Source organism: Nematostella vectensis, chromosome 12, assembly GCF_932526225.1.
Source record: "Nematostella vectensis chromosome 12, jaNemVect1.1, whole genome shotgun sequence".
NCBI classification, from domain to species: Eukaryota; Metazoa; Cnidaria; class Anthozoa; order Actiniaria; family Edwardsiidae; genus Nematostella; species Nematostella vectensis.
Window position 1 is genome coordinate 9007489 of NC_064045.1, and position 15939 is coordinate 9023427.

The 15939-nt window shown below is 39.5% G+C and overlaps 2 protein-coding genes across 5 annotated transcripts; both read left to right on the forward strand.

The window, feature by feature from the left end:
- The first annotated feature begins 15 nt into the window (after nt 1-15).
- On the forward strand, nt 16-3679 carry LOC5511761 (28 kDa heat- and acid-stable phosphoprotein). The gene is made up of 6 exons (XM_001632048.3): nt 16-147; nt 252-355; nt 914-1018; nt 1653-1780; nt 1983-2134; nt 2570-3679. Exons 1-6 carry the CDS (start codon nt 135-137, stop codon nt 2611-2613), a joined length of 546 nt encoding a protein of 181 aa, XP_001632098.1. The 5' UTR covers nt 16-134; the 3' UTR covers nt 2614-3679.
- A 1339-nt stretch (nt 3680-5018) lies between these two features.
- Nucleotides 5019-15893, forward strand: LOC5511728 (zinc finger protein 37). 4 transcript variants are annotated; one of them, XM_048719946.1, is made up of 10 exons: nt 5019-5298; nt 7662-7973; nt 8631-8783; nt 9575-9757; nt 10538-10647; nt 10893-11177; nt 11430-11973; nt 12860-13225; nt 13838-14027; nt 14522-15893. In XM_048719946.1, exons 2-10 carry the CDS (start codon nt 7662-7664, stop codon nt 15070-15072), a joined length of 2694 nt encoding a protein of 897 aa, XP_048575903.1. In that variant the 5' UTR covers nt 5019-5298; the 3' UTR covers nt 15073-15893. The 4 variants fall into 4 exon arrangements, with proteins under 4 accessions (XP_048575903.1, XP_001632099.3, XP_048575904.1 ...); XM_001632049.3 differs by having other exon boundaries at nt 10896-11177; XM_048719947.1 differs by having other exon boundaries at nt 9578-9757.
- The last annotated feature ends 46 nt before the right edge of the window (nt 15894-15939 follow it).

Below are 15939 nucleotides of genomic sequence, written 5' to 3' on the forward strand. Positions count from 1 at the left end.
AGGCGAGGATACTCAGTTTCGATAACCGCTGATCATCGCGGGCTCAATTACCTTCCGTGTCGTGAAAATACGCCACGCTTTCACGAGAAAAAAAATAATAATTTAGCCTTCCTTTCCCTTAATTTCTCCTAGAAATGTCGAGACGAGGTAACGTATTGCTGGTAAAAATTATAAGTTTGTAAATTAAGCTATAGGTGGAAAGGATTGACATTATATTTGTTATATTATTATGTGTATTTGTGCTGTCGTAGGTAGCCGAGGCAAACCCAACCACAAGGGAAGACGAAGACATTTTACCGATGAAGAAGACTTAAAAATGGAGCTAGAAAAAGAAAAACGCAAGGAAGAATGGCGGGTATGAGTCAGATTATATTGGCTTAATTTAGATTTACTTATAACACATCCCATCTATGGAAAATATAATTCTGATTGCGCTTTGAAGCTCGTATTTTCTTTCTCAATGAGAATATGTTGTTAAGTTTTGGCACAGGTACTCCAAGCTGTGTGTGATATCGCTACGTTGTTACTCTTAGTTTGTAGTAAACATATGGATTTAAAATGAGACTGTCATTCAGAGCTCTCGATATCACTAAGAATCCTTGTTATTTAACATGTTCTAAATCAGGATTGCTATTTTTTTTTAAAGGGGGTTTTACACAAATCTGATGCAATAGTAACTTTTCATGAACTTGCAGTTCAAACAAGCATCCAAGTATTTAGCTAATGGGAAATATATTTTCTTTACTTTTACGTTATTTTTGGTCGACCATTCATTCAAATATTACCAAACAGCCCCCTCCCCGTCATAAAACAAAAGGTTTGCCGACTAGAACATCAACATTAGGTGTTGGTTCAATTGGAAATCGTACATTAAAGACATACCTGCTAGTCAAAGATTTTGTTTATTTTTTAGGAAAGAAGAGGTGAAATTTCCTCTGACGATGAAGAAGAAAAAGCAGAATCCAACCCTGCCCAACTCAAGGAGGGTGACAGTGATTCAGCCTCTGATGATGACGAGGTAAGGGTCAAGTAGTTCACATATATAGGGTGGCAAGTGCACCCACTCTTTTTTATAAGAACAATGTTCCTAAATTTTAGTTAGTATAAGAATATAATACCCAATAAATTATTAGGAAGAGAATTACCCAAATGATCAATAGCAATAATACGGTTGTTACTATAAGCACAATTTTTAGAACGCATAAATAGTAAAAAAGATAAAAAATTTGCTATCTGAGCTTTGGCATGTTCTTAAAATTTGGTGAAATCTCAGGCTGAACGTTCTTTTAAAAAATGTTCTTACAAAAGAGGGTGTGTAGTAAAGCCACATAGCTGATGAGGGTGTGAGGGCATATACATGTATATCTATGAGTAGTAAAGGAAGCCATATAACTGCTGAGGAGGTTAGGGCATATACAAGTAGATATATGAGCAGCAAAGGAAGCCATATAGCTTCTAAGGATTTTAGGGCATAAACAAGTAGATACTTGAGTAGTGAAGGAAGCCACGTAACTGACGAGAAGGTTAGGGCATTAAACAAGTAGATATATGAGTATTAGAGGAAGCAATATAGCTGAAGAAGAGGTGAGTGCTTATACAAGTGTTATATGAGTATTAGAAGAAGCCATATAGCTGATAAGCTGTTTTCATAGGAAGCTAAACCCACTGGAGTGCAAGCCTTGATAGAGATTGAAAACCCAAACAGAGTCCTACAGAAAACAAAAAAGGTTACTGAAATTGATGATGCACCTGCTCCAGCGCAGTTATCAAGAAGGGAAAAGTAAGTCCTTTTCTACAATACCATCAATGGCTGCTAAACGTAAACGCCTTGAGGAGGGGGTAGGGGGCAGGTATAAGAGAATGTATCACATGTTTTCAAGCTATTCACCCTTATAAATACAGTACATACAACAAGAGAACAGTTAATGGTATTGAAAGGTATTTTTCCCTAGGCATTGAATTGTTAAGCTGGGTTTTTGCAGAGAGGAGATCGCTAAGCAACAGGCAAAACTTAGATATCAGAAGCTGCAAGCCGAAGGAAAGACAGACCAAGCTAAGGCTGATCTCGCCCGTCTCGCAATCATCAGAAAAGAAAGAGAGATGGCAGCTAAAAAGAGAGAAGAGGAGAGAAAAGGTACACATTTTATTTTACATGTTGCAGGGTTTAATGTTTGCCTTTACCTACTTACATGAGGTGACTGCAATTACAAAGGACATACCTAACTTGCCCTGATTTTTATTAAATGCCCTTGTCTGTTTGAGTTTTGGTAAGCTGGTAACTGCTACTGGGGGGTCAGAGAACTCCCCTCCCCCAAGAAAAAAAAACAATAGGGGCATACTAATTTTTTGCTGAGAAAGGTGAATACATGTAGTAATACTATAGGTATTATATGGAAAGAGGAAGATCCTTCAATAAGAAATAATTCACATTTTGGCAGCCAAGGGGAATTCCCTGTACATTTTCCTGTACTGTATATAGATAGAAGATGTCATTGTGAATGGAATATAATATGCCATTTTTTATGCTCTCTATTTTTTTTTACAAATACAATGCATATTTTTTTTTCAGCCAAAGAAGCAGCAACAGCAACCAAGATGGGGAAAGGAAAATGATAGGAATATTTACAATTGTATTTTGATTCATGTAACTATAGATACCAAAATAAAAAAAACCTGTCAAGTCGTATTTTGCTAGCGACATTGATTGTACCTTGACACGGTACCTTTCTTTTTGAAAAATGTTTAAGTCTCATGTGGTCAATAACATACTAAAAGCCTAACAAAATCCGAGCATGGGAACTTTGGTAAATTTTCTTTTTGTGACCATCTTGGATTCTACTGTTATTTATGTCTCAGTAGCTGCGTATTCAGTGAAACTTCCTAATGAGTTAAGCTCTTACAATAATTATTGTCGCATTTGAAAAAAAATCAATCTATGCTTTGTAAGGAATGCATTATTTTTCTCACTAAAAATATTTCGTTAACAATACTTAGGCACCAAACATGAATGTAGAAAATTACCATACAATCCAAAATGGCTTACAATTATTTTCTTGTTATGATTTCTTTTGAAGTGATATATGTAGATGCTTATTTAGATGTCCACATGCTCTGATATTGGTAGACTTTCAGTATGTTGTAAGTCATAGCTGCAGGATTTAAATCTGCTAGGTGTGTACAGCTTGAATTTGTTCCTGGCCTGTATTGTATTATTTCTGGTGTGATATGATTGGACTGTGCCCTTGATAATCTCAAAAATGTTGTCAAAAGACAAATACTAAAATAATACTTTGTAAGCTGTAGTAAAATGTCAAGAGGTAAATTGCCTATAATTATGAGAACACCCTTTAACAAAAATCTGTATCTTCTTGTCACAAGATATTTGGTATGGAGTGCCTTGAGACCTCAAGGGAAACCAAAAAAACCTTATGTACCTCCTTATGTAACTAAGGGCGTGAGTCTGGACTCTACTGTATTAAATGTGGTTTTACTGTGGCTATTTTGATCATCAACACACAATGACTGTCAGACCAACACAAGTTGCCAACATAAAGGCGAGTTTAAAACATGGTATAAGCCATATACCATCTGTTAAAGCATTTCTGAGTATTTATGGTTCATTTCTTTCTTTTCTGTATATTTCTTTGTTTATAATTTCCAATAAAGAATGTTAAACATGTATCGTGTACTGATTTCTTACCATAGCTAGGAGATGGAGGTGACAAAGAGGGCAAATTATTATCTATTAATAGGAGCATCGTGCATCCACATTTACTGTAAAAGAGTTGTTGAATCCTCTTGAACAATCATAGAACAAGCCCAACTGCTCGATAACAAAAACATAGGGTCCTTCAATTTGGCTTTCCCAAGTCCACGATTCACATACGACACAAAATATGCAAGTGTCCCTCTAAGAAACATACAGAAAACACATTTGTTAAGTGCTGCTAAGCTCTAAACATAGCCGTAGCAAGCCTCAATAATTAGGGGGCACGATACAGAAACATTAAGAAAACAATGGGGGGCACAGCCACACACCTAATGGTCATTTATAAGTTTTTTTGAAAATTTTTTTTTGGGGGGGGCACGTGCCCCCAGTGCCCCACCCCCTGCTACGGCCCTGCTAAAACAGGAAAATCAAAAGAATCTAATCCATCGGTATACTTTGACTTTTTTTCATTTGTTAAATAACCTTGCACCTTCTACAATAACCTTCTAAAAAGGGATTGAAACAAGGTTTGACCAACAATGTTGTTTTCTTGTGTTAAAAAAGTGTGCATTCACTACATGGGCTCATTGAAAACCTAGATAGCCTCACTAAGAATGCCATAAACAGATACAAGGCCGTATTCTCTAACCAGTAGTAAAAGGCATTTGTAACATTACATATACAGGCCCGTAGCCAGGGGGGTTTGGGGGGTTCAGAAGAACCACCCCACTGGACAGGAAGGTCCGCTCTAATAAAGGAAAATTGAGTAACACTTCGAGCTTGGGCGAGCTATCTAAGAGAAAAATGGTCGGCTAAATGGTAAACCAACCCCCCACGCTCAAAATCCTGGCTAAGGGCTGATTTTCTTATAGTCAATTGAAAACGGTATATATATTTTTTGACATTTAATTTTATCTGTAACAACATGTCATCTTGCTGTCCTTTTAGTTCACATGTTTACGTGCCCCGGGATATGGGGACAAACTCCTCCCTTTTAGGACCCTACCATAGAGGCAAGTCGGTATGCGCTAATCACAATAAGATCCTTTTAGAAATATACTGATGTCAGGTCACCAAACAAATGCCCTTTTTATACCTCACCGCAATAATTACACCATTGGATTTCTTTTAAATCTTTATCAAAATAAAGGTAATGAAAAATAAATCAGTCAAAATTATAGAAAAGGGCATCCTTGTTTCTTTTGGTTAAAACAAGAGTGTATAAAACAGATACAAATGGACTTATGGCAATAATCACAAACATGCACCACCACCCCCACCCCACTCCCTTCTCAAAGCACCTGTGCGTAACATGCCGGGGGCCTGGGTTCGAGTTGAACCATTGATGGCGTCGTTTTCAGCGTGCTGCCTTTTCTAAGTCAAAACGACAAATTTCAAACTTGTTATCAACTAAATAGCACATCAATTCTTTCTTAATACGTACAGAAATACTTCAAAAGATCAAACCTAGTTTTTAAGCCGTGAATTGACGAGGATTCTTACAAAACTTCGAGCTAAACATCGAGCAGTTCTTTTGTGAAAAGTGCCAGAAGACCGAAGGACGCCACCGCTAAATCGCTCTGTTGAAGGTAAAATATGTCGCTCCTTTCCTCTATAGATCAAAATGATTTTAATAAATGTTATTTGTGGCTAAAATGTGGTCTATTTGAAAGCACAGGTAGCCCAACTTTTTGGTACTTTTCTTGTCTTCTTCGGGGTTCCTGTGGGTGTAGTATAAACGATCAGTTTTCCTGTGGTTTTTCTTTGCTTGTTCTGTTTTACCCGCCGTCTTTGTAAATTCTAAGAAATACTCTATAAAAATACGTTAAAAGGCCCTTGCGGCTTTTAAAAAACTAAGATTGAGATGTTGTCTTGTAAGATGGCAGAGATTTTAGCGGATTTGTGTCGGTTTCTCCATGAATGTAACAGTCTTCCTCCATGTTCGTTCCTCTTCGAACTCGTGCTTTTATATGCGCTGTCATAAAAATTTTTGTCCATATTTAACCTGATGTAATATTAACCCCTCAAGATCTCTTTATTTGTCGATTCTTGCATCAAACTACCTCTCATAAACATATATTTTTCGTTTTTTTCTGCCTGCCGTCCGCCATCTTGTCTTGTTGTCTTGATAGGAAAAGCGCGGGAAAAATTTATATAATTCGTCAATTTAAATTTAAAGCAGTATTTTTTAGTGAATATAAAGAAGTGTCTATTTTTTTTATTAACCAAAACCATTGTGAAATGTTTGCCATCTAGCAAATAACCTTTTATTTTTACCTTGCTTTTTTGTGAAAATGTGTAATAAATCAGCAGCATTTATATTGTTGGGTCATTCTCGTACTGTCCATTTGTTTCCCTCACAATTGCTAATCCAAAGTTCTATGAGCGAACTGGAGAATGTAAATGTTTTTCCCCTAGTTATTTTCAGTATATATCGTCACAGTTTTGTGTGATTTAGGCTCGTTGTTCAGTTGTATAAGAATCAAAAATAATATTTTGATATAATTATAATAATAATTTATTTATAAAGTGCTAAAACTTTGTCAATATATTCTGAAGCGCTCAACAGAAACCAAATTATTACAAAAACATCTAACCTAAATCAACATAACAAATTGTAACATGGTCAGCTAAATTAATGGCATATCTTCACTTCACTCCACTTACAAAAATAAAATACCAAAATTCCCCAGAGAGCTTAGAAACTGTTTGGTGACGCTTGAATTTCTAGCAGCTTGATTTATCATCTTCTTTGCTTCCTGTTATTGTACCAGTCACCCAGAATGTTTGTTGGTGTGTGTGTGCGGGGGGGGGGGGGGGGGGGGGGGGGGGGGGGGGGAGGTGTCAGGACGGTTTGTAGGGTGGATTGCAAGGACTCTTATTTCAAGTACTGTACTGTACTGAGAACCTTTAAAATCTGGCTTATGTGCGTTTGACACATACCTGTCATATTTCCCACATTGGGCGGGAGTCTCTAGATTTTGGGCTCCTTCTCCCGCTCTCCTGAGTTGAGCACCAAATCTCCCGCTTTTTAGTGATTCTATTGAAAATCGACATTTTGTCTATCTTCTATCAAAATAATTAAAACAATAATTTCCTTGCATAGCACAATTTGTCAACACAGTGGATTTCTGTGAGAGCTTTCTATACGACAAATGCCTGCAAGGTTTTACCCACCCCTTCTCAAAAATGAAATACCCCACCCCTCCCCTAAAAAAAACTTCAAGCCTTGAGATTTTTAGAGGTTGACAGGTATGGTGACGGTATACTACCAACCCTTAACAGATCTTTTGCTACTGTAAGATTCTGTTGCTAACATATGCAGTCAAGTACTAAAATGTATTCAATCAATACAATCAATATATATAACTTCTGACTTGAAATAAAGCACATAGCTGTCAACCCAACTTGGATAGAAATCTTGTGAAATCGGGTGAAATACAGTAAATATGTGGAGGGAAAAAATAAGAGAGCTAAAGGTGAATAAAGAGAGTGTGGAAACATTCTCACAAAAATAAGACTTGTGATGAGGTCCAAAACTCTTATGAAACCCACCTAATGTGGGTAAGTTCACGGATACCAAAGCAATCAAAATTTAGCAGGTAAAAAATAATTATTCTAGAAGAAAACAATAAAATTCACCTCTTAAAGTTTTTTGGTGTTTGCTAGTCAATGTGAACATTTGAGTGATTTTTGTTATGCGAACAAGGTAATTTTACCTTTTCTCTGCAGTATCCTTAAAGCATATTCGTTTACTAGAACTGAATTGTTTTCCAATCAAACAAAGCAGCACCAAATTTTATTTCAGGAGTTTGCATGACAAAAACCAGAAAGCTTTTTAACAGTTAAAAATTATTGACAAGAGTTTGAAAGATATTGAAAATTGCAGCAAGCACATATTCTCTTAATAAAAATCCATATGCATGATTTTAAGGTCTTTGTTAATTAACAGATGTCAAGTGAGTCACAACAGGATGACGTTACCTCTGCAATAGCCAAGGAGCTAGAGTCCACTATGGATGCCACCCCAGCGGACCAGCAGACCCTCATACCAACAAAACAACAAGTCCTTAACTCAAGTATGGACTCAGCGGCTCTAGATGAGCACCAGACTGCCGCTGAGAGTATGGCTGCCCTGGCAGAGGCAGCAGAGTCACAACCTGCGATTCAGCAGACTGCCGGAGGTGGGGAGCAGATTGCTGTTATTGTTCAAGAAGATGGGACCACCGCTCAGGCTTCTGCCCAGGAGGGTCATGAACAGCAGGTTGGTGTTCCCCAGGGGTGATTGTCCTGTCTCCTAAATGGTTAAAAATTCTACTAACTGCTCTCCCTTAGGGTGTTCAAAGATTCTGTTAAAATTGTGGTGGCCTGAAGTGCCCAAAAACTTAATTTGTAGTAAACCACAAATTAACTGATTATTAATGAACATAAGGTGAAGTGTTCATTAGTTATCTGTTAGATATCTGCTTCGACGACACCCAATTTGCTATTTCTTAGGGTTAGGTTTTGTGGGAATCCATAAGGAGTACAGGGAGCTCAAATGAAATATTTCTTAAGTTTAGGATCGATCTTCTGTACATATTGTTACCAGTAGCATTTATGTAATTATTTATTTTAATTTTTAACCTGCAATGGGTTATTGGTATTTTTATTGATTGATTGCAATCTAAAACAAAATATATTTAGTTGAAATCCCCTGTGAGGAATGTTTTTTTATGATTTCACAACTTTCGTGCATGATATATTTAGTGTTTTTGGCGGCAAATGATGACGGTTGTTTTTTTCCTGCATGAATTTTTTCACAAAACCCTGCCCCTCTTAACATGTTATATGGCCTCTGACCTGGCACCCTGGCCATCATATTTTGAGGTTCTTCGAGCAAATGTCTTGTAGTTGCTTATTTTCTATTTTGCCCTCACAGCTGACACAGGAGCAGTTGGAGCTTATGCAGTCTGGTCAGTTTCCTAACCAAGCATCGATGTTCCACTATGGCAACATTGTACTTATCTTAGCCCCTGAGGTTCTGGCTTCCACAGGAGGGCAGCTGACAGCAGAACATCTAGCTCAAATACAGGTAACACCTGTTAGAATGGTCCAAAGATATCATGGGTGGCACGTTGGCAGAGCACAGCTCTATAGTGGCTTTGCCTCTCACCAATGTGTTGCTGGTCGGATTCCAACACAAGTTAGTCGGTTCTTGCCTAAGCACCTTTAAGGTTCTTTACCAAAAAATCAACAATTTCAACCTCAGCTGTGTTTTTTTGTCATTCATCAGTTGGTTCTGTGGTCAGACATGGGTCGTATGGTGGTTACTTAAAGGGGCAGTGTCATGGTAATAACTTTGCAATAGCTCTCTGGTCCAGACACAACGAATTTCAGTCAAATGATTATATTGACTTATGAGCCTTTGGTACATGTGGAAGACTTTAATTCAAAGGAGATTCCTACAAACTCTCAATCAGCATAGTTTTTAATAAAATATTGCATATTATTTTTAAAAGGCATTGACAGCTTAAAGTTCAACTGTTTGTAGACAATTAAAAGCCTACAATAATCACTTACCCTAGACATGCGCAGAACCATGACGCTGCCCCTTTATCCATGCTGTATCTGCCCTGAAATTCTAATTAGCCTCCAAAATGTTTTCTTTTTATTTATCCTAGTTTGGGTATGTAAAATAAAGCAATTAAAGAATATCACTCAATCTGCCATGTTTTGCTCACCGTTCCCTCTTTCTTTGTAACATGATACTTTAGTCACGCAGCAGTGAAGTCCATATTGTAGCCCACCTAAAAACTGAGGGCGTTAAGACTTTTTTGTGTCACTTAGTGTGCAAACTAATTTATCCAACCTCTTGTTATCAAGCAGCAAGCAAGCCAGATGCAACAGAGTGGTAGTGAAGGAACCCCAATCAACTTGAACATTGACCTTCCATCTATTATTTCATCCGATGCCCCTACAATGGCATCTTCAACGACAACAACCACCAGCAAAACCACACTCGAGAAGGGTGCAGCAGGTAGCAAAACAGCCGACACTAGTGACAAGGTACATAGATGTAGATGCCTCCAAGAAACCTCATCTGTACACTGAAGCCTTTGTTGTTTTCCATACTTAAAGCCGCATTGTCACCAGTTTACTTCCGGTCGATTACGTAACAATCTCCCATGTTTTTTAACGGAAAACGTGAACAATATTTCAAAATATTGAAAGCAGTGTGTTTATTGGAAGTTTCTTCAAGGATGTGATTGATAATTTAGAGCGGATGGCCTATTTAATATCTCGGATTGTAATAGATTCTTTTGTCTTTTAACGGTTAAGGTTTCCGTCGGACCTCCGATAGTAAACTGGTGACAATGCGGCTTTAAATCTGTACTTATCCATGGCCAGGTACTGTATTTGATACCTGGTGTTCTGTACTGACATGACATGAAGCTTCAAATAAGCCCATTTCACATCTAATAACTAAGGCAGAAAATATCTCTAAGTTTAGTGAGTAATAGCAAACAAAATATTCAATGCGACTTTTTTAAAAAATGAATCGACTTTTTTTAAAGTGTCATTGAAATTTATGCTTATCATCCCTGGGCCCATACATAGCCCAAGGATGATCAAGGAAACATATCTTAAAAAGCCAAAATCTGGGTATGTGCATTCCGGCCTCACGCTATTTGTGTTTGAAAATTAGTGCGAAATACAAGGAACCGATGGTCATTGTAAGAAATTGTTTTTTCTTTCTCTATCTCGAATTGTGTATTTTCAGGTTTTTCTGTCATGTCGCTCTGACTTATTGACTTATGACTGACGTATTATTTGTTCTTTTTGCAGGCAACTTCTGATAATTCTCAAAAAGGATCAGACAAGAGAAGTGGAGAGGCGTCCAAAGATGGCACAGGCGCTGCGGAAAAACGGAAAGTGGGGAGACCAAAGAAAATCAGGCAAGCGTAAAATAACTTGAATCTTGCCAAAGATTCTCAACAGCAAAATCGCCTTCTGGTGATTTTAAAGGATATAATCAAAAAGTAATTTTATGTTATATATAATATACCTATTTTTTTATTCACAGTAGTTTACTAGGTGTATTTGCATAGAAGATAGATATCTCGCACGACCTACCTCTGTACTTCTCCATTCAAAATGCTATGATATCTCTTTGCTGACTGCATTTGAACTTGTATTCAAGCAGTGATCCATCCAGCTTGGTAACCCAGCAAGATAACCAAGCACAGAAGACGCCAGAAGCTTCTGGAACTGTCGCAGCTGGTAAACAGAGTGTTGCTGATAATAGTAGGAAGACAGCTAATGGTCTCAGTGAGGAAGAGAAGAAAAACAGACCCAAGTGCCCTATTTGTGACCAGACGTTTGATACTCAGAGCGGCTTAGATGTGCATGGGCGTATCCACAGAATCCGAAAGAGGGGGAGACCACCAACTCGGTCTAACAGTAAAAAACAACCACCCAGAAAGAGGTACAGTAAGCCTCACGAGAACCTAGTGTTAGTAGTACTCGCAAGATTAATGTGTGGGTGTGGTTCGTGTTTCAGGAGGCTTGGAAACGGATAACTTTTTGTGTACTAGTCCTTTGTGCTGCCTACGAGGTGTGTTGAGGGTCGGAAAGTACCAGCAAGGGATGAATCGATAAAAAAAACTCGTGTACTGGTACTTAACATGAATGTTTCCCTTATTTGGCAAGTATTCTGACAATCAATTGTCTTATCTAGGGGAAGAAAGCCAAAGTCAGAGAAAAAAGACACTGAAGAAGGAAACAAAGAGAAAGAGAAAGGCGACGACAAGGCAAAGGACAAGACGGAGGAGTCTAAAGACGGAGAAAAGAAAGAGGAAATAGGAGATAAGAAGTCAGACAAAGAAGAGTCAGCAGAGAAAAATGAAAGTGAGAAAGACGACGACGACGGGAAAGAGGACGATAAAGGTGACAAGGACGATGAAGATGGAGGCGGGGAGAAAGATGCTGATGAGGGTGAGAAAATGGCTGAAAAAGAAGTCGATAAAGAAGGCGACAAAGAGAGCGAAAAAAGTGAAAAAGATGGCGAAAAGGGAGACGAGAAAAAAGACGACGCCAAGAAACAAGAAGATGAAGATGCTGAGGAGGGTGCAGATGATGGCTATGATGAATACTATTATGATGAGGATGAGCCACTACAGTGTGAAGTGTGCAAGGAGGAGTTCACCTCGGAGACCAAGCTGCGGAAACATCTGTCTTCTCACAAGGTGGAGGTGAAAAGGCTTCATTGTGATGGCTGTAAGGTAGGGATCTCTTTAACATTGCCTGCTGTTCTAGTATACCATGATATGCGAGTGGAGCGATAGCTCAGAGGTATGGGCTTTTCAACAAGAGGACCTGAGTTCGAACCCGGTTCACGTGCGAAACCTAAGCCCCTTTTCTTCCATGCTTTTTTAGGGGCTTTGGCGACAACGGCGACGGCTAGAACAGCGTGGCTGAGAAAAAAATGCATTTGCATATTCATTTTACGATAAGTTCTCATTTTTTTTAATGAGAATACAACAGCCAACCAAAAAAAAATTAATAGATACTTTATTTCTACAGTACAGAACAGAGTAAGGCCAGTTATACTTCAAATCTCCATTTCGTCGCTAGACCGTAAATTTTTTATTTTCACGTCATGCTTTGGTGGAGAACAGTTGGGCAGAATAGATTTACACATGCGGCCTTTAATTTTTCAAATTAATTCCATTGTTTTCTACCGTCGCCATACTCGTAGCCGCAGATCTTATAGTGTTCATTGACCTGTATTGGGCCTATGGTACCTTAAAGCGACAGTGCTTGCTCAACAACTCACACTCGTGATGGTAGACTGTGGAGTTGTCGTTACTCAACCAGTCATACATATGTGAAGGGCGTAGAGATTGACTTTACACAAACTCTTTAATATGAGCTTAACAGCTTGAATTGTCTAGGGAATTTATCTCAGGGGACAATTCTTAAAGTTTCCAAAGTCATCTGACCTATACAGCGGAGTCGCAATAATAAGCACACAAAATCGTCCTCAAAAACGTCCGACAAAACTATCCTCATAACGAAGGTCCATGATTTTGCGGGTAAAATAGCTTTTTGCTTTTAATAAGCAATACAATAAAGCCTAAAAAATCAGTTTTATCCTAATTTCCTCAGGTCGCCTTCGCGTTCCAATACCAGCTTGATAAACACATCTACCGCAACACTGGTGATGTACCATACCAGTGCCATCACTGCCCGGAGAAGCTCAAACTGCGCTGTCACCTCAACTACCATCTGCGTATCCATGCGCCCAAGAAAGAACACAAGTGTGATACATGTGGGAAGCAGTTCAACTCGTTCGCGAACCTCAAAGGGCATCTTAGGATCCATACTGGGGAAAAACCCTACACGTGTGAGTTCTGCCAGCGGTCCTTCACCGAATACAGCAGCCTGGCCAAGCACAGGCGCGCCCACACCGGGGAGAGACCATACAAGTGCAAGGAGTGTGATAAAGCTTTCTCTCAGTCAGGAGGACTCAAGGTACAGTAGGCCTGCAGGGAAGTGCTTAATAACGTATGCGCATGCGCGTGTTCTGGCGAAGACAAACACAATCGTAGTATTGAATCGTTCGAGTAAAGGTACGAAAGGCTGACTTCAGTTGCTGTTTTGACCAAGTGTACAGCATTGAAACCATACTGTACAAGAGAAGCCAGATTTGTTTGATATAAAAGAAAAATAAAGATGACAAGTAATATAATAACGGAAAAGCATCCACTTTTTCTTACATTCGGTAGAGATTTAACGAGTTAATGGTATTTTTTGATGGCAGAACAGCAATTTGCTTATTGGTGTTTACCATTTGCACTGACAACGTATTTTTAAATAGGTTTATACAGATTCATACGCGCAAGAGCTTTTTGGATGCGGTTTTGGCTGAGGGGGGGGAGGTGCGCAGCCATAGGAATCATACAGAAAAGCATTGTATTTGAAGATTCCTTAATAAGAAATGACCCACTTTTCGGCTGCCAAGTGGGGGTGCGTGCGCACCCCCCTTTCTACGCGCTTTGTTTTGGTTATTTCACTGTCTGTTCTACCAAGTTCAGTTTCCTATCCCTAAAAACGTGCATGTACTCATCATTTAATCATCACTAGGTTCACATGCGGGTCCACACTGGCGAAAAGCCGTACCCTTGCCCCCTGTGTGAACGCGCCTTTGCCAAGGGCTATAACCTGAAGACTCATATGCGCACACACACGGGTGAAAAGCCGTACAAGTGCGACTTCTGCTCCAAGCTGTTCTCTCAGCACAGCACGCTGATGCAACACGTGCAGAGACATCAAGGTAACGCACCAATACGCCGACTTCATTCACTTTCCCACATCTTCCCCCAACTCTTTACGACGAGAGTGTGAATCTTGTTTACAATTTTGACGCCTGACTTCTTTTTCACGCGTCGCAAAGAATTGTGGGCTCTGCATAAAAATTCCAAAATATGGTAATTTCATGCTCAAAATTAAGAAAAACGACGTTTCCATAGGTTTATTGTAGACCCTCTCAAATCAGATAAAGAAAACAACCAAAATGCAGCATGATATTCGAATTCTTAAAATATCCCAAAATTTTTCCTTGCGACATATTTTCACTTCAGATGAACTTTATTATTTACTCAGCTTTTCTTAAATGTTTTGCACTTCAAAAACCGCGAATATTGAGAGAGTTCTCTAAACCCCCGTACAAAGCTGTGAAATTATGCTCCCGATTACACCGTGGATGCGGTTAAAGCTTTTTTCGATCATTCTTGCGAATTTCACACAGAAGCACATTCATATTCCCAGGCAAAGGGCCAAAGCAGAAGGTGTCGTCAGGATCCCAAACCAGCAAAGCAGACTTTGCCGCTCAGGGCTCACTCTCAGGGGCATCATTGGGTGGCGCCGGGGCGACAAGCATTGCCGTGGGCACAGACACAAGCATGGATGTCTCTCGGGCCGAGGCAGCCAATGCCATGGAGGCCCTTGCCACTGTCGTTGCTGCAGCCGAGTCCGTGTCTCCTCTGGAGATCCCCACTATCAGCCAGCAGATGGCCGAGGCGTCGACGGAACCGATGACCATCATGACTATGGAAACATCAGTGGACCAGGCCGACCCGACACAGGCCATGCAGCAGCCCGGACAAGACCCGGACATGTCACAGCCGGACCAAGCCCAAGTCATTCCGCAGCCTGGACTTGCCCAGGCTGTGGAGCAGCAGCCAGCCGTTGCCATGGATACAGATGTTGTCATGGATAGCAGTGTTGCGATGGCGATGGCCGAGCAGCAAGACGAGGAGGAGGCGGCGAAGACCCCGATACAGACGGAGGACACTGAGACTATGGTTGCTCTCGCGTAAAACAGACTAGAGTCCCTTTCAGAGCTTTAAGAAGGGCTCTTAAAAGAGCCTTGTAGTAGGAACTTGATGCTGATCAAAGTCAAGGTGAAGTCCTTAAGGTCACGTGCTCCAGGTCTCGTGGTCGCCTAACCTTTTACATATGTGATATGAACTGTGGGATACGACGGACTCTTCCCATTCTCATCAAATTGATGTCGTTTGTATATAACTTGATTACTTTGGATGTTGAATTGAACGAGTTGGGTATACACATGTTTCGAATAAGGTTACACTTTGAGAGTCCAATGTCGTGACCCGCAGTGCTTCATGGGTATCATTTGAAATAAATAGGCTAATAACCGCGCTAGTATTCTTGTATATGCTATGTATACTTGTAGACATTCATGAGTATAGTGACCAGGATTTTAAGACAAGGGTTTAGCCATTTTTCCGTTTCCCATGGCACACTGCAGGGTACGACACATTGATTTCGAAAAAGATGTAGCCATTTACCGTGTCTAAAGGAAAAGATGGATTTTACAAAAAAATGTGAGCATATACGTACGATTACCCTAGAATTTATCGCATTTAGTTAGAAAAACGGAACTTTCTCTTTCGTATTCACCGTGATATGACGTGGAGATTACATAAAGCTGGAAATGACTTGTAAACTTATCTACATTTTTAGATAGTTCTATTTCCCCATACGAGAAATGTTTTGACACATCAAACCATACAGTATGTTTATGGCGTGTTCCTTTTAGAAGAAAAACTTCATTTTAACTTTAGTAATTGAAATATTTTAATGACTTTCTTGTGTGAAATAAATTAAAGAACTTTAATCAGTCTATTGTGTACCCCCCTTCCTCTCTCCCCAAGGGGTGATAA

Coding starts and splice junctions, on each gene's coding strand:
- LOC5511728 (XM_048719946.1), top strand. CDS start 7,662: ATGTCAAGTGAGTCACAACAGGATGACGTTACCTCTGCAATAGCCAAG. Junction 13,226..13,837: donor CTCAGTCAGGAGGACTCAAG/GTACAGTAGGCC, acceptor AATCATCACTAG/GTTCACATGCGGGTCCACAC. Junction 14,028..14,521: donor ACACGTGCAGAGACATCAAG/GTAACGCACCAA, acceptor TCATATTCCCAG/GCAAAGGGCCAAAGCAGAAG.
- LOC5511761 (XM_001632048.3), top strand. Junction 1,019..1,652: donor CAGCCTCTGATGATGACGAG/GTAAGGGTCAAG, acceptor CTGTTTTCATAG/GAAGCTAAACCCACTGGAGT. Junction 2,135..2,569: donor GAGAGAAGAGGAGAGAAAAG/GTACACATTTTA, acceptor TTTTTTTTTCAG/CCAAAGAAGCAGCAACAGCA.